Below are 27,220 nucleotides of genomic sequence, written 5' to 3' on the forward strand. Positions count from 1 at the left end.
CTGTTTTTTTTTTTGTCATTAACATTTATTTTAGTTAACCCTCTGAAGTCGATTAACGCGGATATGCGTTATGAGTCATTTTCTCCTTATAACCCTGAAAAGAACTTAAATTACTCTTTCAGTTTTAATCGTACAGATAAGAGCAATACATCAATCGAATCTGTAAAGGGTCTACTTTTTGTTGGATACAGACATATTAACAACAAACAAAAAGGTGTCTGCGCTGATCTTCATTTAAAAACACGTCATTAAAATGAACTGTAACTCCGTGAATACTCAATGAAGAGACATGAGAGAGATGCCTATAGAAAGCCTATAGAAAGCATGTCTACTTTTAAACTACCTATTTTCCGGACTATAAGTCACACTTTTTTCATAGTTTGGCTGGTCCTGCGACTTATAGTAAGGTGCGACTTATCAAAATTAATTTGACATGAACCGAGAGAAATGCTTGGATCTAAATAAATGCGACTTATAGTCCAGTGCGACTTGTATGTTTTTTCCCATTCATGACGTATTTTTGGACTGATGCGACTTATACTTAGGTGCGACTTATAGTCCGAAAAATATGGTAAACAAGTGCCGCCGAAAACATATTCTGCGATAAAGTAATCCATATGAAAACAATGCGATGTCCGTTTTTCACGTCTCCCTTCATTATATCTAATGTGACCACACCGCCGCGCTGAACGCGCTATTCAGATTCAAACTGAAGCGCACAGCTTGAATACACCCACACAGAAGAAAAAGCAGCGAGACTGTTCTTCAAGTTTTTTATTTTACTGTTTGCTTAACTAATAATACTGAGTCAGTTGCAGGTGATATTAAGAAAAGTACATTCTCGTTTCAGAGACCATTTAATTGGATAAATCAGTGGCTACATTTATATGCACCCAATTAATCTGTTTGTAATCAGATTGACGGCTCAATCGGATTGAAAAACGCTCATATAAACACCTTAATCGATCCGATTGAGCTGAATTGAATGAAATTTTGATCGGATTGAAAGGGGTGGTTTATTCCTCTTCCAATACATTTTAGAGTGCTTGTAAACACTTGATTGGATTGAACCACGAAACTGCGCATGTGCAATGATGCAGAAATAATGTAATAATGTATGACGCACGGAATGAGCAGCTCTTCCTTTTGAATAAAGTGTTGTATAAATACATGTCCTGTCATTATAAAACTCTCCTTTCACTCTGCAAATGTGAAGTGGAGCAGGACAACCTTGTTTTGGATACTCATCCAGAGGCAACCTGTTTTGGGCGCGGGTAGGGTTTTTTTTTTTTTTTTTTTTTTGCATGATAAAAATGAGCAGCACAGCGGTTTATATGTATATTTATCCATAAACTGGTAAATATGAATTCTTCTGTTAAAAACAAATAAAGAAACTGTGTAGGAGAGTAGTTATTAAGTGCAAACAGTGAGAAACTCTATATTACCTATAAGTCACTTTTCACTTTCACTTTCACTATTTGAGCAGTGTGCACATCAAAAATATACCATATACCAGCCCAGATCTTCCACACCAGACTTCTTTTCCCCGTCTCTTTCTCCTGGTCTTCCTTGATCACTCTGAAAACCTTTACTCCTCTACGCTCGTTCCCGTTAGCCTCTCTCGTTCTTCAGACAAATGTTCTTTCTCTCTTGTAGGGTTGGCCGGCGGTGCTGGCGGTACACTCTTGGCGAGGCGTGCGTCTGGTGCTGTTGTAGCGTGTTGGCTGGTAGCAGCTTGTGAGGGTGGCGCCAGTACACCAGACTCAAGTACCAGCTGGGCATCCAAACCCATCCCTGAACCAAAAGAGGCTTCCTTGGATTGCTTTTCTTTTCTTTGTGTGTTTGTGGTGGTATGAGTGCCTTTACACACTCAGACATGTTCGCATATGCTGCATGTTTATGTGTGTTTGGACACCGGGCCTACGGCAGGCTGTTTTCTCAAGAGGGGTGCAACACTCTACATCTGTGTACAATGCAATCTATGCTTATTCAGAAGGCACACACGTGTTTTACGTTGCCCCTTTCATCTGAGAACTGCTGCACTGCCTTGGCTAATGGCAACAAACGAGAGTATCAACACAACAGATTACTCGCTTTCCAGTTACACTGTTACATTATAGCTGTTGACACGAGTTGTGTTCGTTAGCTCTCAACGAGGCACTAATTAATGGGACACACAGTGAGAGGAAATGTTCATGATTGAGAGTGAGAAGCTCAGCTGGTATGGCTGTTGTTTCTGTTTTTTCTTTAATCCAGCCACATGATTGCAATCAAACCACCAGGGTTCAAATTAATGGTCACCCAATATGTCTGTTGCTAATGATTTTAGCAGAATGACCAGTGGACAGTATAATGCTGAGATATTATTAATGATAATAATAAAATGTTATTCAGTTTAAGCATTGCTTATATTTAATGATAATATAATAATATAAAAAAGTGCTTATTTAATTTAATCAAAATTGATGTTTAATAATATTTGACAAAAATGCTTATTTTAAGTAATGTTGATATTTATATAATAATAATAATAATAATGAAAATAATTATAATAATTTTAAATAGTAAAATGTAATGTCACCTTTGTAAAGTATGTAAAATGTAAAGTTTCTTAAACACTTTTTATTATTTATAGATTATTATAATAAAATGTGCCAGTGACGGTAATATTGTCTGATTACCTTTATCATTCCAGCAGCATCTCATGGTTCCCTGATGATTACACCTGCACCGTTAGGTGTGTGTGTGTGTGTGTGTGTGTGTGTGTGTTTGTGTGTATGTGTGTAAGAGAGCAAGTGCATGTGGTCCCTTCGGCCTCGCTCTGAACCAACATTTGAACTTGGTGGTGTTGACTTTAGTGTAAAGAGAACTGCAGAAGAAAAAAAGAGCTTTATCAATCCAGACCAATTTAGCAGGCAGACAATGATTTACCGTTTTTTTTATAAGCCTGCAGAGGTGCTTCCCATCTTCTTGACTTAAATTTGTTAATTTACCAATAAAAAATCCAGACGTTAAAGGCACCATTACACCTTGAAATATTTCAAAACACACCAGGCTCAGTTTGCAATAATACTCTTGCGCTGTTTGTCGATACTAGGTGGAATAGGGCTGAAGCGTGGCGATGGTTTATCACAGCTGTGGTACAATTAGATCTCAGGCGGAGACCCGCAGTAAGTCTCGCTACACACCTCATTTACATTCTATACCACACTGAAACCCCAGCACACCGCTCGCTCTTTCCTTGACCTACTGTCCTTCTTGCAGCATGAGAAAAGCGAAGAGAGTGAGAGAAATGGAAAAAGAAATAAAGCAGAAAGGGAAGGAAAGAAATGAAGGAAAAACAAAGATCCCAGATTTTTTTTCTTGCTGCAAAAGCACCACTGCTTGCACAGTGTAACCAGGCATAACACGATTAAAATCTCTTCTGCTATAGAACATTTTGCCAATCACCTGGTTTCCATTTTGGTGGTGTTGCACTAGTTATTCTTCTGTGCAATTTTAGTGGCCCCAAATTTTAAAGGGGACATAACACATAATCTCATGTTAATCTTGAGGTCCTGTGGAGTAGTACCGCATTTCCTGGAGGCGTGCCATGAACGGAGCTAAAGAGTCGCGAGCATGTTCGTGTTGTTTACATTATCTGCACTTACGTGTTGATTGCCAACAAAACACAGAAATGTAATTAGTGGTCGACCGATATGTGTTTTTTGACAGCCAATGCCAATATCTTGGAAAGCAGGGTGGCTGATATAAAGCCGATATAATTTTATTTATTTAAATTTATATTTAAGAAATGTTGAATAATTTGAAAATTGATTAAAAATAAACATACATATACATTAGATGACTGTGGGCAAATGCATAAAAGTAATGAAAAGTAAATGTTGATTATTCATTCAAAGATTAGTTTAAATTACCGTATATAAATGCATATTTGCTGAATGCTGACGGCAAACGAGAACGAATTATAATGTTTGCCTTTCTATATTTCTAATAATATATTACTTTTATACATTTTAATTTCTTTGTTTAACCATTTTATCTGATTATTAGACAGACTTCTATCCATATAATACAGAACTGTTAAGGACAACAGCAAACAAGAGGGAGAATGTGAGCAAATAAAAGTCTGGCGCGTGTCAAAATAAAAGTAGAACGCAACGGCCAAACAGAAAAAATTTATTGGCCATTGCCGATATTAAAAAAATTCCAAATATCGACCGATATGTCAGCCTTGGTGATATATCGGTTGACCACTAAAGAGCTGCAACTAACGATTATTTTTTCTGTCGACTAATCTAACGATTATTTTTATTACAATAAATAATTAATCTAATGTTCTTTTTTTTATTAGCTAATGAATCCTTTGGAGAACTTTACATAAAAAATATAAGTACAACTTCTAATATAATATTTCAACCTTTATTCATTTTCAACCAATGTGGTTGACAGTATAAAATAATAAAGAGGCAAAGAAAATGGTTTTACTATGGTAAATATGAGTTTATGATAGCGTTTATAATTAAACCACAGTAGCCATAAATTTACAGTTGTCTGAGACGTCATGAAATGTTCTTTAGCATCACAAACCATAAAATGTAGTCAGGGTTCTGCTATGGTTTAGCTTGGGTTCCAGAGATCTGGAGCTGATTCGGGGTAGCTCGGTGGTTTGTGACTGTTGTCTCACGGCGCGCTGTCTTTTAAGGGCCGTTCACATATCACGTAATTTCCAATGTAGGCGCGCAATAAGCGCGCTCATAATGCAAGAGGCGCGGTCACGACGCACTCTTTTTTTCCAGGCGCGTCTGCACCGCATCGAGTTAAAAACATATCAACTTTTCAGAATGCCGCAAGCGCAAGAATATCAGACCTGAACCAGGAAGTTGGTCACCAGATCACATGGTAACCAGTTAAACCGTAACCGGAGAGCGCCAAGATGTTTTCCTCTGAGGTGCTCGCGCCAAGATGTTTTCTTCTGAGGTGCTCGCTCATCGCAGTTGTGCTGCCATGGTACACATATCGGTTTTGCAAAGGGAACAAAGGGCCATTTTATTTGTCCTCTTTTTAAAGTATTCCCATACTTTTGATAACCGTGGTCTCTGTTTTTGTCATTGAATGCAACTTTCTCCATTCCCAGTATGCGTTCCCCCGGAAAAACAAACTGCATCCACTGTCCCCTTAATGCTGGGTCCTTCGGGAAGATGAACAAGGTTATCTTTCCCTCACAAACACATTTCTTTGGAGACATTCTTCCTGAGCAAGTCCTGTGCAGCTCTGGTTAATGTGTGTGTGCTCTTCCAGGAGAAGTACCCATAGAAGGGCCTTACTCGCGGAAAAAAACTTAACAAAAATGATTTGAAACCAGAAGGAATGTATTTGGCACAGAAAACTCTGTCATACATCCGAAACGTTTTTTTTTTTGGCCATGATTAGTATGAGAATACAACTCTTTAACGATGTAAATAACTCCGGATATGTACAATAACATTAGCATCCCTCCCCCAACTTAAGAGTTTTTCAAAGACTTTTCTTTTGCTCACCAAGGCTGCGTTTATTTGATCAAAAATGCAGTAAAAACAGCAAAATTGTGAAATATTATTCTAATTTAAAAGAACTGTTTTCTATTTGAATATATTGAAAAATCTAATTTATTTCTTTGATGCAAAGCTGAATTTTCAACAGCTATTTCTCCAACATGATCCATTCTAATATGCTGATTTGGTGCTCAAGAAACATTTCTTGTTATTTTCATTATTGAAAACAGTTGTGCTGCTAAATATATTTGTAGAAAGAGTTCTTTGATGAATAGAAAGTTATAAAGAACATAAAATATTAATATTTTTGTACAAGTAAATGTCTTTAATATCACTTCTGAATGCACTTTGCTGGAAACCAAAACAGATAATGCTTTTTATTAAATATTTATTAATTTATTCGAAAATATATAAATATTAAATATCAATATATTATTTTTATTCAGTTCTATACGAGTTCTATTCTGACTTTTTTGTTTAATTGTCTAAATAATGGCAGAGTATTGTTCCTATAGGCGATCGTCCCTCATGACCCCGGATCCTGGGACCTCCCCTAGACATCCCCTCCCCCATACACCAAATTTCTACACCTTTTATTATTATTATTTAATATTTTATCCTAAAGTAATATTCACTTCAATTATTTTATTATCATAAATACTTACTTTGAGAATATTTCCACAGCTTGGTTTATCACGAAGCCAATTTTCTTTCACTTTTTTCATGCAGAATGTGCTTCCTCTGAGTCCAGTCCACTTGAGCTCTCTGCTAATTTTAAATCGATAAAGTGTTTCCGCCGTAATGTAGAGCAGTACAGCACAGACAATTAGATGCATATGATGCTCCGAGCAGATCTGCCTCCATACACTCCGGGAGGCTCAGCTGTGTGACTGTTGCACACACACTCACGGTGTTGACCCACTAATTAGTTAAATCACAAGACTAAATTCTTAAGGATTTTGCATTAGCACAAATTAAGTGTTTGATTGTAATTTCATTCATTCACTCATGCGAATAAAGGCTATTGAAGGTTACAGTGATTAGATGAGTGACCTTACAGTACAGGTCTTTAGAGTGCACCCGAGACCCGTCGACCCGGGACCTGTACGGGTTCAGGTCTACATTTTAAATGATCAGCGGGGTCCGCGTCGGGTCCAAATCTATTACTTCAGGTCCTGGGTCTGTTTAACATTGTGTGTAATACCCGTGCGATCAGAGTCATCGGACTCGGAGAACACCCGGCCGTGATCAGACACTGCTTGTGTTTTTGTAACTTGCAACTAGTAAAATTAGGAAAAGAAAAGTGTGAGCCATAAAAAAAAAAGGTCTCTCCCTCTCTCTCTCTGCCGTTAGAGCGCGCAGACTCAGAGTTAATGCAAGTGCACGCAGGTAATAATCATAGACTGTATACCTGAATGTTTTCTATGATGCTCATATTGCGTTAAAAAGCATATTTTAGGTTGATCCGGCTATTTGGTAAGACAAAAAGCTGTTATTTTTCGCAACAGGTTTATTGACTTGTAATAGCAATTTAAGGTGGAATATGTGACAATTGAGTCCAGTCGGGTCCGTGTCTTCCCAGCGGGTTCGTGTCCAGCTTTCAAATAATAGATGGGTCCGGGTCAGGTCCGGGTAGGCATTTCTCGGATCTACACAGGTCTGGGTCCAGCTTTTGAAATAACAGACGGGTCCGGGTTGGTTCGGTGTAGTACATTTACGGGTCTCTTTTGGGTTCGGGCACAAATTTTTGGACCCGTGAAGACCTCTACCCTACAGTCCCTGCCCCTGTTCAATGTGTTTTTTTTACTTTTTCTCCTATTTTCTTTTCCGGTGGAGATGTGATGCTTGTGTTTCTTTTCATTTTTCATTTTCCTTTTTTTTTTGTGTTTTCCTTTACTTTTTTTAACCTTTTTCCTTTCTTACAGGTTGAGATGTGGTGCTCATATGTTTCTTTTCTAGGGCCGGGACTCGATTAAAAAAATGTATCTAATTAATTAGAGGCTTTGTAATTAATTAATCGAAATTAATCGCATTTTAATCGCAGATAAATATTTGACCTGAGAACAGTGAGAAGTAATTTTTTTTCACATGGATTTATAGTATACCATTGAATAATGACTGAATACATAAGCTTAAGCAACAAAATATTGTTTATTTTTGTTCAACCAAGTCTAGCAGACCAGTGCAATCTTTGCCATGAAGTGTAGCAATAGCATATTTAGAAACAATTTAGAAATAGTACATTTCAGAAATTCAGGAAGCTTATAGGTGCTGGAACCTTCTGTAAAGTGTTTTTTTTAAGTAAAACACAATACTGTCAATTACATTCAGTACATTGGAAACACTGACTATTAGAAAACATCTCTCTGTTGCTTCAGAGGCCATAACATACTAAGTCCAACTCTCAATAACCTTGGCCAAAACAATAAAGAGTTCAACATAAACTGTTGCACCAACAAAATAATACATAGTTCAACATAAAGTGTAAAGTCCACGCTAGCTGCTAGCTGTTTTGCGTTGAGGTGATACTTGAGACTCGATGTACTGCAGTGATATGCGAACGCTAGTTGGTGCTCCAGTATAATCGGTCCGCCGAAACTCATCCAGTGAGAAACGTTCCGCGGTGCAAAAATAAGTTATTAAAAATGCGGGATTTTTTTTCTGTAATTAATTAAACTCTGTTAACGCGTTATTTTTGGTGTAATTAATTAATCTCAATTTACGCGTTAAAGTCCCGGCCCTATTCTTTTCATTTTCCGTTTACTTTTTTCCTCATCCTTTCTTTTTGCTTTTTTTTCTGTTTCTCTTTTTTATTTAATTATGATTATTATGTAACACATTTTCCCCCTTTTTTAATTTTTTTGAGCTGTGTTGTTCATGTCGGTGTAACAAGTTTGAGTGCGGCTTGCAACATTTCCTGACTATTTTTTCCTTTTCTTTCTCCTTCACTGTCCGTGGATCGGTTTAAAGTTTTAAAATCTGTTCAAGATCTTTAAGACAATTGGTGTAGTTCCTCATGACTTCATCAGAACTTAGCTGAGAATAACACTGTAATCACTAGAGTAATGACAATGTTTGTAAAAGCTGCAAAATTTACATTTTATTCAACAAATAGATGTATGTCTCTTTTATCCAAGTCATTACTGTTACGGAGGAATGCGTTTCCTCTTTGCTCACTGATGTCTGTGAGCTTCCCCTCCAATGAATTAATGAGGGTCTTCTTCATGGAGATGTAGAGGAAGGAATGTGTTCTCAGCCATTCTTCAACCTCTGGAGTTGTTTTTAAAGTCGGCATGAAACGGAAGTTATCTGAGTGAAACGGCTTCTGGAATGTAGGGTGGGATTTCATCGCTTTGCCGGGAGTTTGATTGACAGGGGATCTGAACAACAAGACAGAGCAGGTTACTTTTGGAATGAAACTATAAGTCTTAGATTTCAAATTTGGTCATTTTTAAAGAAATACAAAGAATGAATATAATTTGTGTGGCTCTTTAATGTGACCTATCACTGTAGTGCCTCAGTTCTTGCGGTTCAAACATGAAATTGATCTCTTCCTGCTAGTTATAGCATGAAATACAGACGAATAAACATTAAAATGTATGCCGTCACAACAGTGGAAAGACTTCAATACACCATGTACAAGTACGACTACTGACGTTAATCTATTAACTTTAAATAATTTATAATAAATACTTCAACACTGTGTCAAAAAATTCGAATTGCCATTTTTGATTTCATGGTGACTTTAACGTGGACTTTTCTTGTCAGTATAAGCAGATCATGCACACACAGACAGGCTGATATTGGCCGTGTCTGCATGTACAGAAGGCACACGTTGGGCATGGTGTCCATGGTAACGTTAATGTGCAAAATACTGCTGTTCTTATTGCTCTAGACCATCCTTTGCTCTTCACCATCTTCTGTCATCCAAATTCTTTACCTCACATGATGTCACATGATGACACAGTTATAGTGGGAATTTATTCCATGTTCTATCTTTGTTATCATAGTAATTCAAAGGTCATGATGGTCAACTAACTGACTAATTTAAAGAACACATAATCGATCAGTGAGGTGCGCCTCGACATATGTTTTACTATGATAATTCCTTTTTGTGACCTAAAGAAGACTTCATTGTATCATAAATTACTCAAGGTTGCAGGTGTGTGTCAGAGGGGTCACAGGTCACCGCAGGGCCGATGTGATTGTCACGACTAACATGATGATCAGGCTCTTAAACTCACACAAACATGCTTACACTCTGCTCTCAGTTAAGGCTAGATTCATTCATAAGAAATTGGCCTCCTGAACTTAAAGCTGAAGCATAGGTATACATTTTATACAAATGTTATTGTATTTTCTTCCAAAAAGTTTTAAATATTTTGATGTTTTGGTAAGCTAGGGTGTTAAAAAAAATGTTTTTTCAGCATATTACTGAAATTAAAAGCCACACTTGTTGAACTATGTTTTCAAACAGTAATTGTTTTTCAATGTCGATGTTGTACTTTGTAATTTCAGTCAGCCTATTTGACTTTTTTTGACTGAATTTTTTTCTTGATTCTTTTTTCTTTTTGTATTTTTCAGATTGTTTTAATTTCTCTCGGATTTTGTTTCTTTCTTTCTGATCTTTTTCTTTACCCCCCCCCCCCCCCCCCTAAAGAATCACGAGCGCGAGTAAGCTTTTGCGTTGAGAGCGTTTGGAAGCTGTGACATTACCGTGAGGTCAAAACCAACCAAAACAAACCATGGCTAACAGTCAGATTCAGCGTATATTTATGATCCAGAATCAGATCCAGAGGCTGAAATTTAACAAGAGCAGCATCAGCAACGACGTCTCTATGTGGTATGTACTGAAATTGTATATATTTGCTTAGCGGTTTTGGAAAATGACTAAGTTCCACTTTATGTCGTCTTTTATTTATTTATTTTTTTAAGCTGTACATGTGGAAAGTGCAGTTTGATGACAACATCGCATGTTGTTTACTTGATGTGCTTACGCGCTGATAGTTAAGTTAACAACACAGAGATATTTGAAGCAGTTTTACGCACCGCCTGTGGTTCCAACACACGATCGTGACCCTTTTCCGTTGGGACTGCATTATCCTTAAGAAATAAACGATGTGCAAATCCGGTGTCAAACTGGGCCTTGTTTGTAAAACAAACATCTTCGAAATGCAGGGAACAAACAAAAACACTTGCACAACTCCGTTGATGTAATCTGTGCAGGGTTGTCTTGCCCTGGCAACCAAAAACACACTTCTTTTGTGACATTTCGCTCTCGCTCTGATCAGTGAATTGCTCTGCTCTACGGCAGACGTGCCCTCAGGACCCATATAAGGAAATTCTGCTCCATCTAACGTCACACAGAGCCATACTCGAAAAAAACTTTCCAAAACTTGTCCTTCAAACGTACAACTTAATTTTTGAAACTTTGTCCATGTTTAGCATGGGAATCCAACTCTTTAACAGTGTAAAAAACTCAGTATGCATGAAATAGCATTTCACCCCCCCCTTTAAATATCATTCATTCTTTCTTTCTGAATGTCTTCCTCTGTGTTTGTTTCTTTCCCTCTGAACTTCTAAAACATTTCATTTGTAATTTTTCATTCAGTACACACTAGCCGTAGCACGCGGACAGATGTCTTGGGGCATTGCATTGTAAGTCTAGTAGTTTAAAATAGACCAAAAATGTTTCTCAAGAACTCTGTGTTCTTTCAATTTGACAAACTTTAACTAACTCTAATAGTTGTTTGGACAGTAGAAAGCAGACCTACATGAAATGCACGCAGGCTGCTGGTAGTTCCAAATTGTTTTCTGCTTCGTTCTTGTCCTCTACAAATCAGAGATGCTGTACCGAAAGTGTAGATTAATACGAATCCATCAGTGACCATCAGTGACTTTCATGCGTTTGCATGTTTGGTCTTCCCCGCCAGCGAGAGTTATTAAGGGAGGGCTGATCGTATACCCTCTCTTCTGCCCACTATAGCAGTGTGTGATGTGTCCTTCTCTCTTTATCTGGCAGCAGTGTGAAGCAGTCACCTCCTGGCATCTTCTGTTCGGTTCCTGCTGTCATCAACACCATCAGACTGACAGCGAGAGATCGTGTGTGTGCAAACAGTGTTCTCCCACCTTGTTCCTGTTACGATATGCACTATTTTTTTTCACTTCTTCCCGTGCTCCTTGTCCAGCTTTCTCTCAAACACACAGACACACACACACACACAGACTCTCTCTCTCTCTCACACACACACACACAGACACAGACTCTCTCTCTCTCTCACACACACACACACACAGACACTCTCTCTTTCTCTCTCTCACACACACACACACACGATCTCTTGCATCTCCTTTTTTATCTTTTTCCTAATTTATATTTATGTTGGAGTGTCTGGAACATGTGCGGTTTGTTTATAACGGAAACCTCACTCCCCCTTTCCCCCTTCAAGTTATGGTGTGTGTTTCTCTGTCTTTTCGGTGTGCACGCACACACACACACACACACACACACACACTTACACACACACACTCACACACGGATCTGAGGACAAGGGGGTGAAAACCAAGCGGATTACAAAGCCAGTTTAATCTGGCTAAGGCACAGAGGGAATTTTTCTCTCTCTTTTGCTGCCCCCCCCCCCCTCCTCCATCGCTCTCTCCCTCTTTCTCCTCTGATGGTGACAGAGAAGGTGACTGAGGAGCAGAGGCTCTGATTGGTTCAATTATGGTACAGATGAGCCGGCCAGATGCAAGCAAAAGTCATCCGTTATCTCGCACAAGACCTCCCAAGCCCCTGCATTATCATGCATTAATGCGCTCACTTCATATTCACGCAGGAGTTATTGCTTCAGACTTGGGGAAGGGAAATGGAGCGACTTGGCTGAGCTATTTTACCTTGCTTTACCTCAGCACTGAACACCTGAGGGGCGCAAATGTCTGTTTGAGGGATCACGGTTTATGTAATGGAGGTCTAAAACATAGTCAGAAGTCAGCGGACAAAGACATCTGTTATTTTTCCTCAGGCCAGACCGCCACCTCCTCCTCCTCTGTTCTCGTTTCGTGTGTTTCAGAGTTTAAAGTGACATCTCTCATGTCCTGTTATGACATATCGCTCCCTTAAACCAGAGCAGGAAACCCCCTTTTGTTCTCGCAACTGACTTCTGTTAGCTACTGGAAACAGACGCATTGAACTTCTGGAGTTTACAGGGAGCAAGCCGATCAAACTATGCCATTTTTGACAGCATGACGGAGTTTGATATGTGATCTGACTGGATTTGAGTGCTAATGATACTTTTACGATGGCACTCTTCCGTCACTAGTGTGTTTTGCTGTCTCATTTCCTGTCCCTCATCCATGGCAAAGTAGGATTTTCTCACTAATGGTCAATGCTAATTGACAAGACAATTGACTAAATAGCAATGCAAGTCTGTCGTATCACTCTACTGTCTTTTTATTCCTGCATAATAAAAGCTCCAAATTAATATTTCATGTCCATTTATTTATTTATTTGGTAAATGTGATACAATCAGGATAATGTTCAGTAAGCAGATCATTATCTTAAAAAAAAACACATAATGGTTATAATGATCATCCTGTTGAGTTTATTGTTGCATATTTAGAATTTGATGAAAGCAATCTATATGTGTGTGTATCAACAGTCATTTACTCCAGTTTTCTATAAATATTACTAATATAAACTAGAGTATTTCACATTATTAACATTTATTTTACTGAATATTTACTGTAGTTTACTAAAATCTTAACAGAAAATGTGAATTATGCATTGACAATGTAGGAGTAGCATCCTAATTGGCGTCAAGTCAATAAAGCCCAAATTAGCCAGATATTGGCCATACCAATGCAGTTCTTTTCTCAGTTGCACTGATTCTTCTTTCCTTCTTACTTTCTGTTTTTCAAACACACTTTTGTATTTTCTTCTCTTCTCACTCTTTTATCCCTCTATTTCCCCCCTCTGCCTTCTTGATCTGGGATGCTTGGGGGACGGAGTGCAGACAGGAACTGTCTCCATGGCAACAGCTTCTGCAAGCTGCTGACACCCATCCCCTGTTGGCAAGGGAGGGGGGGGTGTTCGATGGGGGGGGGTAAGAGCGGGATGGGAAGGAAGGGTAGAAGCAAGTGACACTATTCCTTCTCTTGGGACTCAGCGGCCTGTGTGTTCACTCAAAGAATTAGCATAGAGCAGGAAGGGGGAGGGAGAGCTTGGAAGTGTGTGTGTGTGTCTCTCTCTCTCTCTCTCTCTCTCTCTCTCTCTCTCTCTCTCTCCCCTCTCCCCAGGGTCTTAAAGTCTGTGGTTCTAGGTCAGTCTGTAGCCTGGAGGTTTGCACTGTCATTGTTTGTATAATATTGTGTTGTATTCTTTTTTTTTTTTAAGTCATAATGATCCATTTAAAAATATAAAGTGGTAACCATTGTTTCTGCAAGATGTTGTTAATTATTCTAACTAAAATTTTAGAGAGATAATTATTGCTTATTAATAATTATATACTGTTCAAAAGTTTGGGTTCAGTAATGAAAAAAAAAACTCTTATTGTCTTTATAGTCCTCTTTTGGATGTATTTATTTAATTATCAAAAATACAATAAAACCAGAAATTTCATGTCATTTGAATATACTGATTTGGTGCTCAAGAAACATTTCTTATTTTGATCAGTGTTGAAAGGAAACCATGATTTTGTTTCATGATTATTTGATGAATTGAATATAACATTTATTTGAAACTGATTTTTTTTCTAACAATATCTTCTAATAATTTATCCGTTTGAAAAATCTAAACATACTAACTTCAAACTTTTGAATTGTAATATAATATTATATATATTTTTTTAATTATATCAACACTTTTCTACTTTATTGGGTCTGTTTTGTTGTTTTTATTGATGTTATTATTATTTTTATTATATCAAATATTTACAATGAATGTAAAAAATTATAAAACAAATTAATAATTGTTTCTGATCAGATCTTAAAACCTTATATGTAAAAATATTTAGCTGTTAAACAATTTAGGTTAGTCACTATTATTAAATCTTAAAGCTTTTTGCACTGAGATTCCATACAGATTTATTATGATTTTCCAGATTAAATAATTGCAATATTGGTGTTGTGGCAGTAACTATGGTTATTATGGTAAAATTTTGTAAAGGCAAAGTTTCCTAGTTTGAGACTGCTGGTTTTCCCTTAAAAACATGCTTTTATAATGATGTTTCACAAAATGGGAAAATAAATCATGTTGTATTGAAAATACACTCTTAAAATGATTTGTAGCAGTTATACCCTGTAATGGCAGTATGTCAGCATAGATATGATTAAAAATGACATGGAAGTTCCTTTAAAGGTTCAAAGTGTGCGTGCATGAGCTGTACCTCAAATCAGATCCAGGAGTTAGATGGAAAAGGAGCATCGACCGTAAGGGGGAGGGGGGGGGATTTGAACATATAAAGGCAAACAGAGATCACTCTGAATGTATAGTTAATGCCTAACACACCCTACAACACACTAAGACACACACACTTTTGCTTCTCATTGCGTAACGCTGTCTAAAGTACCAGCATAGCAGAGGAGAGAGAGAGAGAGAGAGAGAGAGAGAGAGAGAGAGAGAGAGGGATGAAATTCCATGACATTGAGGCAGTGATAAAGCTGTATTTGCTGTTGTGTTTGGCATGGCCTGCAGGGATATTTTGAGGTGTGTTGTTATTTATTCATGGAGACGCTGGTGCAGGTTGCCCCAATGACATGCAAGTGCCTGTTCACAAGCTGCCAGCTGCTGCGAGGAAGCCCTGACAACTTCATTCGACTGCACTCTCTTTATCTGCAGCATCTGATCAGGGCCCGAGCAGATTTAAATGCCACTCGTTTGTTCTCCAAGTATTTTTTCAATAAAGTTCAGTAATTATTTACTCCTCCTCATTCTGACTGACTCTCTTCTGTAGAACACAAAAGAAGAAGAAGAAAAAAAAAAGTAAAATATCAAGAAAGTTTTCATACATATTTTGTCAATTAATGAGTTAATTTGATTTATTTACAGGCAGCTCATACAGAATGAAATGCAGGGAAGTGTATTTGCTGCAGAGCGCCCCCTGTTGCTTTCAGCTCTATATTACAGGTGGGCAGTTTTCGTCTGCTTTCCTGTCAGTCCATCCTTTGAGCCCTTGCACTCTTTACGGGTTGAGATCCGGCTTTAGACTGGATTAAGAGATGTTGTGGCCGGCTGTTTATCTGACCTGTGTGTTTGCACCCTGCTGAGGACGCTAGTGGAAAGCTAGCTTGGAGGTACCACACAAAAAAAACGGTGGCTTGAAATGTGTGCTTGTCTAAATGGTTTTGGTCATAGTGAGGCCAGTGAAGTTCAAACAAGGCTGAGGTGAGCAAGCGTAGCAAAATCTGTACCATTTGACTGCCAGTGGTGAAGAATGGCTGATCACCGAAAAGTTTATTTTCTTTGCAATATTGTGAACCTAATGAAGAAGTCTTCCTCTCCTATAACTTGTTTTGCCTGTTAGAAGTTTCTTGAAAAGTCTTTGTTTACTGAAGTTCAGTTTGTTTGTATGGGATTGGTCAGAACTTCGCTTCTTAATAAAATTATTTTGGTTGTGGTAAGTTAGTGAGAAGACACACAATTTAGTGATTAGTGAAGTGACATTTAGCCAAGTATGGTGACCCATACTCAGAATTTGTGCTCTGCATTTAACCCATCCGAAATGCACACACACAGAGCAGTGAACACACACACACACACTGTGAGCACACACCTGGAGCAGTGGGCAGCCATTTATGCTGCGGCGCCCGGGGAGCAGTTGGGGGTTCGATGCCTTGCTCAAGGGCACCTCAGTCGTGGTATTGAAGGTGGAGAGAGAACTGTACATGCACTCCCCCCACCCACAATTCCGTCCGGCCCAAGACTAGAACTCACAACCCTTCGATTGGGAGTCCAACCCTCTAACCATTAGGCCACGACTTCCCCAAATTTAAAATCTGCTCCCATTTATAATCAAATTTCCCACAGTGTTCACCCATATTTATTTACAGGAGCAGCTCGTTGTGTCGCTTCAAAAGTGTGAGGAGGATTTGTTGCATGTGTGATCCCAGGTCAGTGTGTAAGGAGGAGTGTGCCTGCTAAAGGCTTTTGGGTTTGGATGGCTCATTCTATGTTAGTTTTATATACGTCACAATTTTTTCTCGCTCTCTACCTCTCACACAGTGGCACAGTCATACCTTGTTTTAGTATGACATAGGGTGTCACATAACAAAATGTCAGTAGTCACTTTAAATAGCTGTGGAATTAAATGATACTGTGATGATGCAATTGTTGAACATGAAAGTTAAATTTTGATATAAATAAAAAAATTCTATCAAAACAGTAGCTGGGTTTCCATCACACTGCTTTTATGCGCATTTTGAAGTATCTCATTAGAATCGAGTGATGGAAATGTTTAATTTCCAATAAAAATGACAAAACGCAAAGTTTTTATGCTTGCTTGAGGTGGTTTTTGACTTGCATTGACAATGTGCGAAATAGGGTTAATATGAATAATGGGAGATGGAAATGCATTTTACTAATAAGTTACTCTAGGCATATCATAAAAGTCATGTGACTTTGCACTATGGGATGGTAAATCCTGACTAACCAGAGGACCGATATTTTTCCTCAGCATCTGAAATGTTGTTATATGGTCATTCAGAAATGCCAGCGAAAAGTCTGTCATCAAAATATTTTTGTATAATTGCCTCCCACAACTGTTAAACAACTGGTTGCATCACAACATCTCTTTAAACAAACAGCAGCATCCACCTCCAAAAACAATATCCGCATGCATTGTGTTTGGTCTGCTCGTTAATTATTAATTAATTATACAGGAAAATTATAATATTCAGTAGTTTCTCCTACTTTTCTTGATGTATAATTTATCAGGAAGTGAAGATTTTGTTCTGTTGACTCATTGGATAGAAACAGTGCTTGATCACAAATGTTTTATGCGATTATTCCAATTTGGCGCATAAGTTAAATTCGCAGTTTTGGATGGAAACCCAGCTAGTGACATGTAACCTTCACGTATTACTTAATTAGATGTTTCTTCACATTTTTAGTTTAAAAGATATTAATAGCAGTTGCGTAGGTTTTTGTTTTTTGGCATTGTTGTTTGATTCAATATTAGCAACATAATTTACACGAGCAGGTCTTGAAAGTTTCATTTACACAGAAAAGTGCACAAATCCAGTATTTCTGCTTTTTTATGTAATTAAAAAAATATATTGTCAAGTTTGTGTGTGTGTATATATATATATATATATATATATATATATATATATATATATATATATATATATATATATATATATATATAGAAATTAAGATATATTAATATATATATATATATATATATATATATATATATATATATATATATATATATATATAAATATTATTCACTTAATTAATTTTTTTCATGCATTTAATTGATTAGATAAGTTTTAACAAAATAATAAGCAACCCATTTTTTTTAATAATAACAAATGTTTCTTGAGCAGCAGATCACACCAACCCCCCTTTTTATTTTTGCAATTATTTAAAAGAATTGATTCTCTCTCTCTCTTTCTCTCTCTCTTTATCTATCTATCGATCCATCTATATATCTAGATAGATAGATAGATAGATCGATAGATATATACCGGGACATACATACATACTGTTTATTGTCCCAACCCCAGTCATACATCTGTATGTCAGTCGGTAGAATACAAGTAGAGCTAAACTCATCATGTGTTTACTTCTTTGCTTGTGGATTAAGGGAGCAACCAGTGTACTGTATGTACTATATAACTGTATATAATATGCCTTCTTTCAGTCCTCTTTTGTATCTTTTAGCTGGGGCATTGCCTGTAACTCCCCCCGCAACTACGAGTTTAAAAGTGCACTGCCTTATTTTGCATTGCGGATTTTCCATGGACCAAAAGGTGTGCTCCAAGGTGCTGTCGACCCCCTCTTACCCGGGTCACAGAGGAATCGGACACTGTGAGCGCACACCAGAAACTCCTCGGTGCTGTCATCCCTCTCCTGTTTCTCTTTTGCATAACTGCTTCCCTCCCTCTCCCTCCCTCTCTGTGCCTAATTAATGGCATTAATTATATCCAGTTAGCAGTGTGGTTTTGGCAGCCGCTTCTGTCCCCTCATTTCTTTTGTTTCACAGAGGTCTGTGACACAGTATTCTCCCTGTGGGGATGTCATTGGCCTAATGAAAGGCTACAAGGCCTGGCTCTCACCTCTTTTTCTCCGTCTTGTTCTGTTAGAGTACTTCAGCACATTAGCCTCATTATCAATAGTTCACAGGGCTGGAGTTAAGTTTGCCGAGATGGATCTGCTGTGTGTTTTCCTACACAGGTGTTTGTCTCCGTCTTATCTGTGAAAGGTGAGAGCGAGTGGGTCAGCACTCACTGACATGTGCGGCTCATGTGAACAGACTCGCTCGTGCTATCTGTGTGTTTGCGTTAAATTGGTTTCCAGGCCGCAGATCTGAGCTGAACGTAATGACCCGATGAACGTGCTTTGGCTCAGAAAGACAGTTTTGGTTAACCTGCTGTCACTAGTCCAATTATCACTTTATAAAGTAACATGTCAGCGACTGTTTTGGTAATCAATTTTATTTGGACAGTGATTAGGCTAGTTTTGAATATCAATTGGGGTGGTTTTGTTACACAGACCTGGCAACCATGATTACCCCACTCCTCATAAATTCTACTACATTTTCTTTCTTTATTGGTCTATTACACATAATTAAAAACCAACATTTTCAACAGAGAAATCATTTTTAGGCCTCCAGAGTTCAACGATCTAAGGTCCTGCTAGCTCTGTGCTTGGTTAAGCTTTAGTTAGTGGACTAGCCTCACCTCATGACTTTCACTTCACTTTTCTTCACACCTTCTTATACGCGCATATCTCCCATTCAGTTAACCACACATCTGTCTGAAGCTTGATTATGCATGTAGGTCTCTCCAGCTAATCTTTATAGACTCAACTCCAGCTACACTGGAGAGTACGGGAGAGATGGGAACAGAGTAAAAGGGATGAGACACACAAGGGAATGAGCGAAAAGCAGGGATATGGAAGTCACCAGAGAGAATGCCAGCAGGAGAGAGTTGGAAAGGAGGCGATGTGAAAGGTTAAGGATGCTGGACCGAGCTGAAGGGTCAGATCCTCACCTGCCTCTTTGCACTCTGCCCGCTGAATCATTTTTAATAACCTGCACAGCTGCTCAGAGGTCCATCGTCAAAGAAGAGTGTATTTACAGGAGCAAGTCATTTAGGGATGCCTCAGGTACCGCTACTCTGCCCGATAACATTTAGAAATGTTATTTTTTTATTATTTATTATTATTATTATTCTCACACTTAGTAAATGCTGAGGTATGGTAGTCACACAGTACATTTGGTGTTTCTGTCTGATACTCATAGTATACCATGGTACACCCACAGACCTTTGAGGTCCATCCTCAAAGAAGAGTGTATTTACAGGAGCAAGTCATTTACGGATGCCTCAGGTCCCGCGACTCTGCCCGATAACATTAAGATATATTATTATTATTATTATTCTCACACTTGCTGAGGTATGTGATTATGGTAGTCACACAATACCATGGTGTTTCTGTCTGATACAGATGTCATAGTATACCATGGTACACCCACGGTACTTTTCATCAGAGCCACATGTGTGTCTATTTTCTCAAGCACTGGTTGTCGAATATTAGTTTTGCAACTGGTGTAAACCCCAAGTGTTTATGCGAACATGCTCGAGTGTTTGTTTACTTATGCAGTGGGTATTGAGTACCGTGCTGAAGCGTAATACCCGAGAGAGCATGTTGTGTGTGTATGTTTATGTTTACATGAGTACTGTTATTTAGTGGCTGGTGTAGAGGTGTGTATACCAAAATGAGCTGCTGTTTAATGGCTTGATGAGATGATGGCAGTAATCAGTGAGAAACGAGAGGAGCGCTGAAAAGCTTGGTCCCTCCCTTCTAACACGCATGCACGCGCACACACACACGCATGCACATGCTCTCCCTACTGGCGGGTGATTGACGGCCTGAGGGTTTTAATGGCACTGTTGAGGGAGAGCTGAGGCTGGAGTTGTCATGGCAACAAGGCGAAGGAGGCCTCGTTCTCCCCCTATTCCTCACTCTCTTTATGCACCTGAACAGAGCAGTATCTTACTTGCAGGTCTTGGTTTACTCTCTCTCTCTCTCTCTCTCTCTCTCTCTCTCTCTCACACACACACACACACACACAGCAGTTTTCGTGACCCTCCCCTCTGTCTGCAGTATACACAGCTCTTTGTGTGTTTAAGTGTGTGCGTGTGTATGAAGCCATATCTAGCCAGCGCAGTCTTTCTCTCTCCTCGTAAAAGAGCTGGAGCCCGAGCACTAATACTCTCCGGTCGCCCCGGGTTACGGTTCACCACACGCCCCCTTGTACTGCTGTGTTAGCTGGGATTGGTTGGATTGGCGAGGGGGGACTGAGTTGTGACTATGAGTGTGTGTGTGTGTGGCACAGGGGGTGATGCTGTATAACAGCTCTATAAGATCCATAGATCTCAAGGTGGAACAGGTAACCAGACACTGTTCACAGACACTCACCTCCCCTGAGTATTTGATCGGTACCAGCTGCCAGTATCACAACGTGTGTGTGTGTGTGTGTGAGAGAGAGAGAGAGAGAGAGTATGTGTTTAGGAGCAAACTCTACCTCACTCTTCCTACTTGCCAGCCTCTTGAGTGTGTTTTCGTGTGTTGTGGCAACATAAGATGAGAAGAGTATAGCTTGATATTTTTCAACCATTTGACAAAGTTTTTTTCCAACCATTTATTATTGCCATGTATCTTATTTTCAAAAATGTTTGTGTGTGTGTGTGTGTGTCTATATATATATATTTTTTAGCTGTATTTTTTTCTGACTATTGACTGATTTTTTTTAAATATATTTTTGATGATACCAAGGTCCATAGCTGTTGATTGGATGGAGGCAGATCTGAATGTGACCTTCCAATCTGACATAAGTTACTAGAAAGAAGACTGTAGCTTTCACAGTTTTTTTTATATATATATTTATAATAATTTATATCTGTCAAAAAATATGTTAAAAAAAGAAGAAAAGAAACGCATGCATGGATAAATCATTTACAATAGCATTTGTTTAAAAATCGTGAATTAAGGTGAATTATAATTTTATACAACAATCATTCATAGTTTTTAATTAATTAACTGAAAATGGCAGGTTGAGCTAATTCACAGAAATGAATCAACCTCGCCAAATCTAATGGCACTTTTTCTACTGAAGTCTGAATTACTCTCTTAGTGCCATTATGCTTTTGAGAAACAAGTGAAGGAGGAATTGTGAAACTAGTCTAATGACACGGTCTTTAATGGCCTATTTTATATTGCCAGAAAAATCATTTTCAATATTTAATATATTACAGTGATGGTGCAAATGAATCAATGAATCATAGTTTTGAAATGATCCATTTAAATTGACAATGAAATAAATTGTTTCACTGAAATGGCCAATTTAATTTCATTTATTTTAACTGCTTCACAGAAATGAATCAACTTTAGTAGCCGTTTTTGGTTTTGTCATTATGAGATGCACAACAAGGAGGGATTGCAAAGTAGTCTTAATTGGTAGGAAACTTAATTTTCAAATAAAAACTCATTACAGTGTTGTTTCATTTTATATCAGCTGCAAAATCCTTGAGTATTTCATACATCAGGCTTCCCCAGCGTTTGTGTTTATGGAGTAAATGGGAGGAGCCATTCCAAATAAGCCCCGCCCTCTGACCCAAGGCTCATGTGTGTGTGAGAGAGGCTGTGTGAGTTCGTGTATGTGTGTGTTTGAGGTCAGAGGTGGCGTAGATGTTTGTGCGGCGGCTGTAGAGAGGTTTGAGTTACAGCAGGGGGGAGGGAGTGTGTGAGCCGACTGCCAGCTCTTGCTCTTTAATCCTCCCTCTTTTTTACTTTTTCTTACTTTCTACTTTATCTTCCCTTCTTGTTTAGTCTCTCTTTCTCTCGTTTTCACTCACACATACACTGACACGCACAATGCGCCTGTCTCCTTCTCTCTCTCTGATAGAACAGGGCAGACTGCACACACAAGCCCCCAGCAGCAGACTGTTAAAGAGGTTTGAAAGAGGGAACGGGGCCAACGGAGGAAAGGGGCCCCAGTCTCTAAGTGTTCCACTAGCTCAGGAGATTCCACTTGTGGCTCGGCTCTCTCTGTTTGCTTGTTTTATGCCCCTTTTACGAGGGGATGTACACCGATACACAAGAGCCGAGCTGTAGTGCAGGCCTTTTTTCTGATGCAAATAAACGTCTCGTGTTAACACTCTCTAAGTTGAATGTGCGGGTTTACAGAGAGTGATCTTACTTGTATAATTGCTCACTGATACTTTGCATTCTGCTCTGTTTAATAGCCGTGTAGTGGGATTGTATATCTAAAAGCTTAGTTTGCTGTAATTAAACAAACGGCGTTGTATTGTATCTGCTCACTATGTTGTTAAAGCATTAGACAGTTGTTTAAGTAATTTCTTCTCCTGCCATGTTTGGTTGTTTTATTAGTGTCATGGATAAATAATGTTGTCCTAAAAACATTTATTTGATTGTAAAATGCAATAAATATTGTTACAATTTAAAAAAAAAACTTTTCTGTACAGTTAGAATTTAATAAATATATTTTAAGATTTTATTGCTGTGATGCCAAAGCTGATTTTTTAGCATTGTGCAAAATATTTATTGTGATAAACATAAAAGTTTTTTTATTTTTTTTATTCTTTGATGAATTAAAAGTTAAAAAGAACAGAATACTATTTCTATATTCTGTAAAAAAAAATCGATATATTCTATATGAAATCTATAAAATAATCTATATATTAGTATTAAGAATAATAGTAGAAATGTCATTAAAATACTATTTTTGTAAATATTATTTAAACTATTTTTTTTGTTTGTTTTATCAAATTTATAATTTAAAAAAATGTATTAACCCCTCTTAATTTTATTTACCAATTAAAACAATGTTCCCTTTAAAGGAAATTTCACATTTTATATTACTTAATAAAATGCCAGTTTTTAATGTTAGACATGTTAGACATGTCAAAAATAACTTATATCATTTTCATGTTTACAAATTGTGCATTTAATATTTTAATCCAATGTGTGAAGATATGATTGAGACATGTACATTTACTGCATAACACAAATGACCCAGTTATCAGCATCAGGGTTTGTAAAACCGGTGTTTTGATACCACTTTGTTATTGATGGACCAAACAAAGCAATATAAATCATGTCAAACCGAAATCAAAGTAGCATTCTTGTCATATTTGTATTGTATCAGGGTTGTCTAATATCTATGCTAACTTGTTCTCTCTGTCTGTTTCCTAGAGTGCAGCAGCAGCCCCCAGTCCCGTAATGGGCAACATGCCCCCCAATGACGGCATGCCAGGCGGACCAATGCCCCCTGGTTTCTTTCAGGTAAGCACAGCTGGTTTCATTCCCTTCTTGCCTTCTTTACCATTCATCACCCCGTCACACCTGTGCTCCATTCATTCAGTCTCTCATTCTGTGTACGTGTGTGCTGCTGGTGGCTCTGTCTGTGGCTGTGGGCAGCTTGACAGCAGCCTGGAGCTCTGCTGTCTGTGTGAGATCATTCTGAACTTCTGTTTCTTCCATCACCGGTAAGATGGAGGCTTAGATCGGTAATTGTTAGTGGAAAGTAGCTGTAGTTTCTTTTCTGGAGCTGTGTTACACTTCCTGTCTCAAGTCTTTGAGATCCCAATGGTTATGATTACTAGACGGTTAAAATCTGGAGATGATTGACTGATTATCAATTAACTGTGTTACAAAACATTTAACTGTTATTCAGAGAGAGAATGAACGAATGGGATTTTGACTCTTCATGTGCTTCTGATTGAGTTTGTTCCTCTTGAAAATATTTTGTTGTGTTTCTTTCATCCCTCCTAAGCTTTCTCCTCCTCCTTCTTTCTTCTACCTCCATCCATCTGCTTGCAGCTGTATTCATTCAATCCTGCAGACCGTGATGTGTTCATGAAGGCTTTATACGTGTTAAATACGATTGTGTTTTTAAGTGGACAGTTACAGTTTTCCATCTGATTGGTTTCTTAAACCCTTTCAAACGGATGGCCAATGGAAACAGATCAAGCTTCACCATCAGTCTCTACAGGAATGTTGAGGTTAAATTAGATTAGATTTGTTCTGGAGAAAATGTGAGCAGTATTCGCCTGTGGAAACATTGCTGCCATTATGCTATGGAGTTGCTTTGCAGTTGCTAAGGAGTTCTGAGTGTTTTTAATGGTTGCTAGGTGGTAACTTGCTGACACAAGTCAAAATAAGCCAAGTCTTTATGATATTATGTTCCCTAGATATGGTCCCTCCCTTCATTCTCGGTTATTTGCCTGTTTTATTGTCCGCCAGATTAAAGGCCACTTGATTTGAGTTGCCATACATGCATGTAGTACAAACTGCAGAAACTTTCAATTTTTAGTAGTTGATTTTATTTTGTTATGTTTCTTAATTTCTTACTTTTTTAACAAAATATTTTATATATTCTATATAATTCTATATATAGTTTTTGTAGAATGTTAATACTGGACATTTATCAGCTATCGGCCATAAGATAAAAATAATTGAACAAGTTATTGATGCCCAGTATTTGAATATTGTTACATCAATAATAATTAGTGGCTTCAAATTTCTAATCTTAAGAGTACTAGTAATGGTGACAATAATTATGACATGCTCAGATGCCAGTTTTTCATCTGAATTTCCTCTACTTGTCTTGATTGTGAGGTTTTGGATACATTGTGTTAAAGAGGATTTTTTTTTTTTTTTATTCCCATTTCCGTGTGTTTTACATGAAACGTCCCATTCACATAGGCACATGCATACAAACATGGACACTCGTAGCCTCATAATCAAACATGCTTGTACACATCCACAGCCCTTCCCATGATGCAGCGGGGGTGGTGGAGCGTTTCCTCATTGATGGACGGGCCTGGCATTTGGCAGTGTTAGTGATAAGGCAGAACCGATAGAGGAGACGCTTTCTGCCTCTGTCTGGAATCTCTGTTGTATGGAGAGGGAAGGATTGGGAAAGGGGGAAGGTTTGAAGAGAAGGAGGGTACAGAGAGGTGTGGAGGAGATTTTTGGAGAAGCAGAGGAGTGCTATTTATATCAGATCAGCACTGGGGGAGGGAAGAGAAGAGGTGTGAGGTGTTCTGGCATATGTTTGTGTGTATGTGTGTGTGTGTGTGTTTTGCTGTTCCTCAGATGGGTTTCTACCACATCATTGAGAGACAGGACTGTGTGGGATTGGGTTTCATTCATTAGTTTACTAGGGATGCACAATATAAAATGTTTTTTGGTATAGCATATAACCAGATACAGTAGCTGAGATTATGATCAATGCTATGCTGTTGATTAAATAAAAACAAGTGCTTTAGTCCAAAAAAGCTTTTTATTTCCAGGTTTAAATCAGATTTTTTTTACTCCAGATTTTCCATTTATGAAATATGTAAAAATGTTTGTAAAGAACAAGTATTTTTCTCCTCAACCAATAAGTAGAACAGAAAAAATAAATAGATTTGCCAGTATTGTCGCTAATATTCCGTGCTTTTTATTGTGTAGGAAGTCAGGCGGAGTGGAAGTGAATGGGTGTTACTGAAGATGCCAAGATTGTTTAGCAGAAAAAGGCAGACAGCGAGCAGCCAGAGTGAGCGCTAACACTGCTGTGTGAGATGAGGTGTATGAACAGTCATGACCTCGCTGCTACTGTGAGTTAAAGAGGCCTTGAGCATCCCTAGACCCTCTAATCCTTCCCTCAGACCCACTCTGAAAAAAGGCAGTCAGCCAGGGGAAACGCACACACACACGCTCACACACATGTATTCCTGTTGTATCTGCACATGGTTTCTGCGGACAGTCAGTGGAGCAGCTCTCATGCCAGACCCGGCAGCGATCCACTCTCACAGGAGGTCAGAGACGGGTCACGGCTAAATCGGAAACAAAAATCTCCTCAAACCAGCTCAAAAGAGTCCTTACCTAAGCCGCAAGTGTTTAGTAGTGCACATAATTCATGCATGTGTTTATAAACAGGCTGCTTATATCACTAAATGAATTTGTCCCATGGAATTAAATCAACCTAGTAATGCTTAAAGGGATAGTCCATCCAAAAATGTAAACTGTTCATCATTTACTCATTTCCAAACCTGTGAGACTTACTCTCTTCTGCAGAACATAGTAGACATTTTTTTTAAAGAATGTTGGTAAACAAACACTTTTCATCCCCATTGACAACCACAAGATAGTTTGAAGAATTTTAGTAACAAATATTTTCAGTTCCCTCTGACTTCCAAGGAAGCCAATGGGACTTACAAACATTCTTCAAAAATATTATTGGTATAATGCAGAAGAAAGTAAGTCTACAGGTTTGGAAAGACATAAAGATAAATAAATAACAATGTTTATTTTAAGTGCATTGTTTCTTTTAATTCTCTAGTATGTTAGGCCGTTTGATCACTTCTATTTATACAAAAAAAAAAAGCTTAATTGTGTATAAGAGCATCTGCTAGGCTACTTGTCGGACTCTGAATGTGCTGTATCTCGCTCGGTT

The 27,220-nt window shown here is 38.2% G+C and overlaps 1 protein-coding gene across 1 annotated transcript in view; it reads left to right on the forward strand.

Moving 5' to 3' along the window:
* The window catches only part of LOC113120233 (single-stranded DNA-binding protein 3-like), a 45,518-nt gene extending 21,219 nt beyond the window's left edge, over positions 1–24,299 (forward strand). Inside the window, exon 5 of the mRNA XM_026290161.1 lies at positions 23,974–24,299. Within this exon, the coding sequence (XP_026145946.1) occupies positions 23,974–24,270 (297 nt within the window). The 3' untranslated portion in view covers positions 24,271–24,299. The remainder of the gene's footprint in view (positions 1–23,973) is intronic.
* The last annotated feature ends 2,921 nt before the right edge of the window (positions 24,300–27,220 follow it).

This window comes from Carassius auratus, chromosome 2, assembly GCF_003368295.1.
Source record: "Carassius auratus strain Wakin chromosome 2, ASM336829v1, whole genome shotgun sequence".
Taxonomy (NCBI): domain Eukaryota; kingdom Metazoa; phylum Chordata; class Actinopteri; order Cypriniformes; family Cyprinidae; genus Carassius; species Carassius auratus.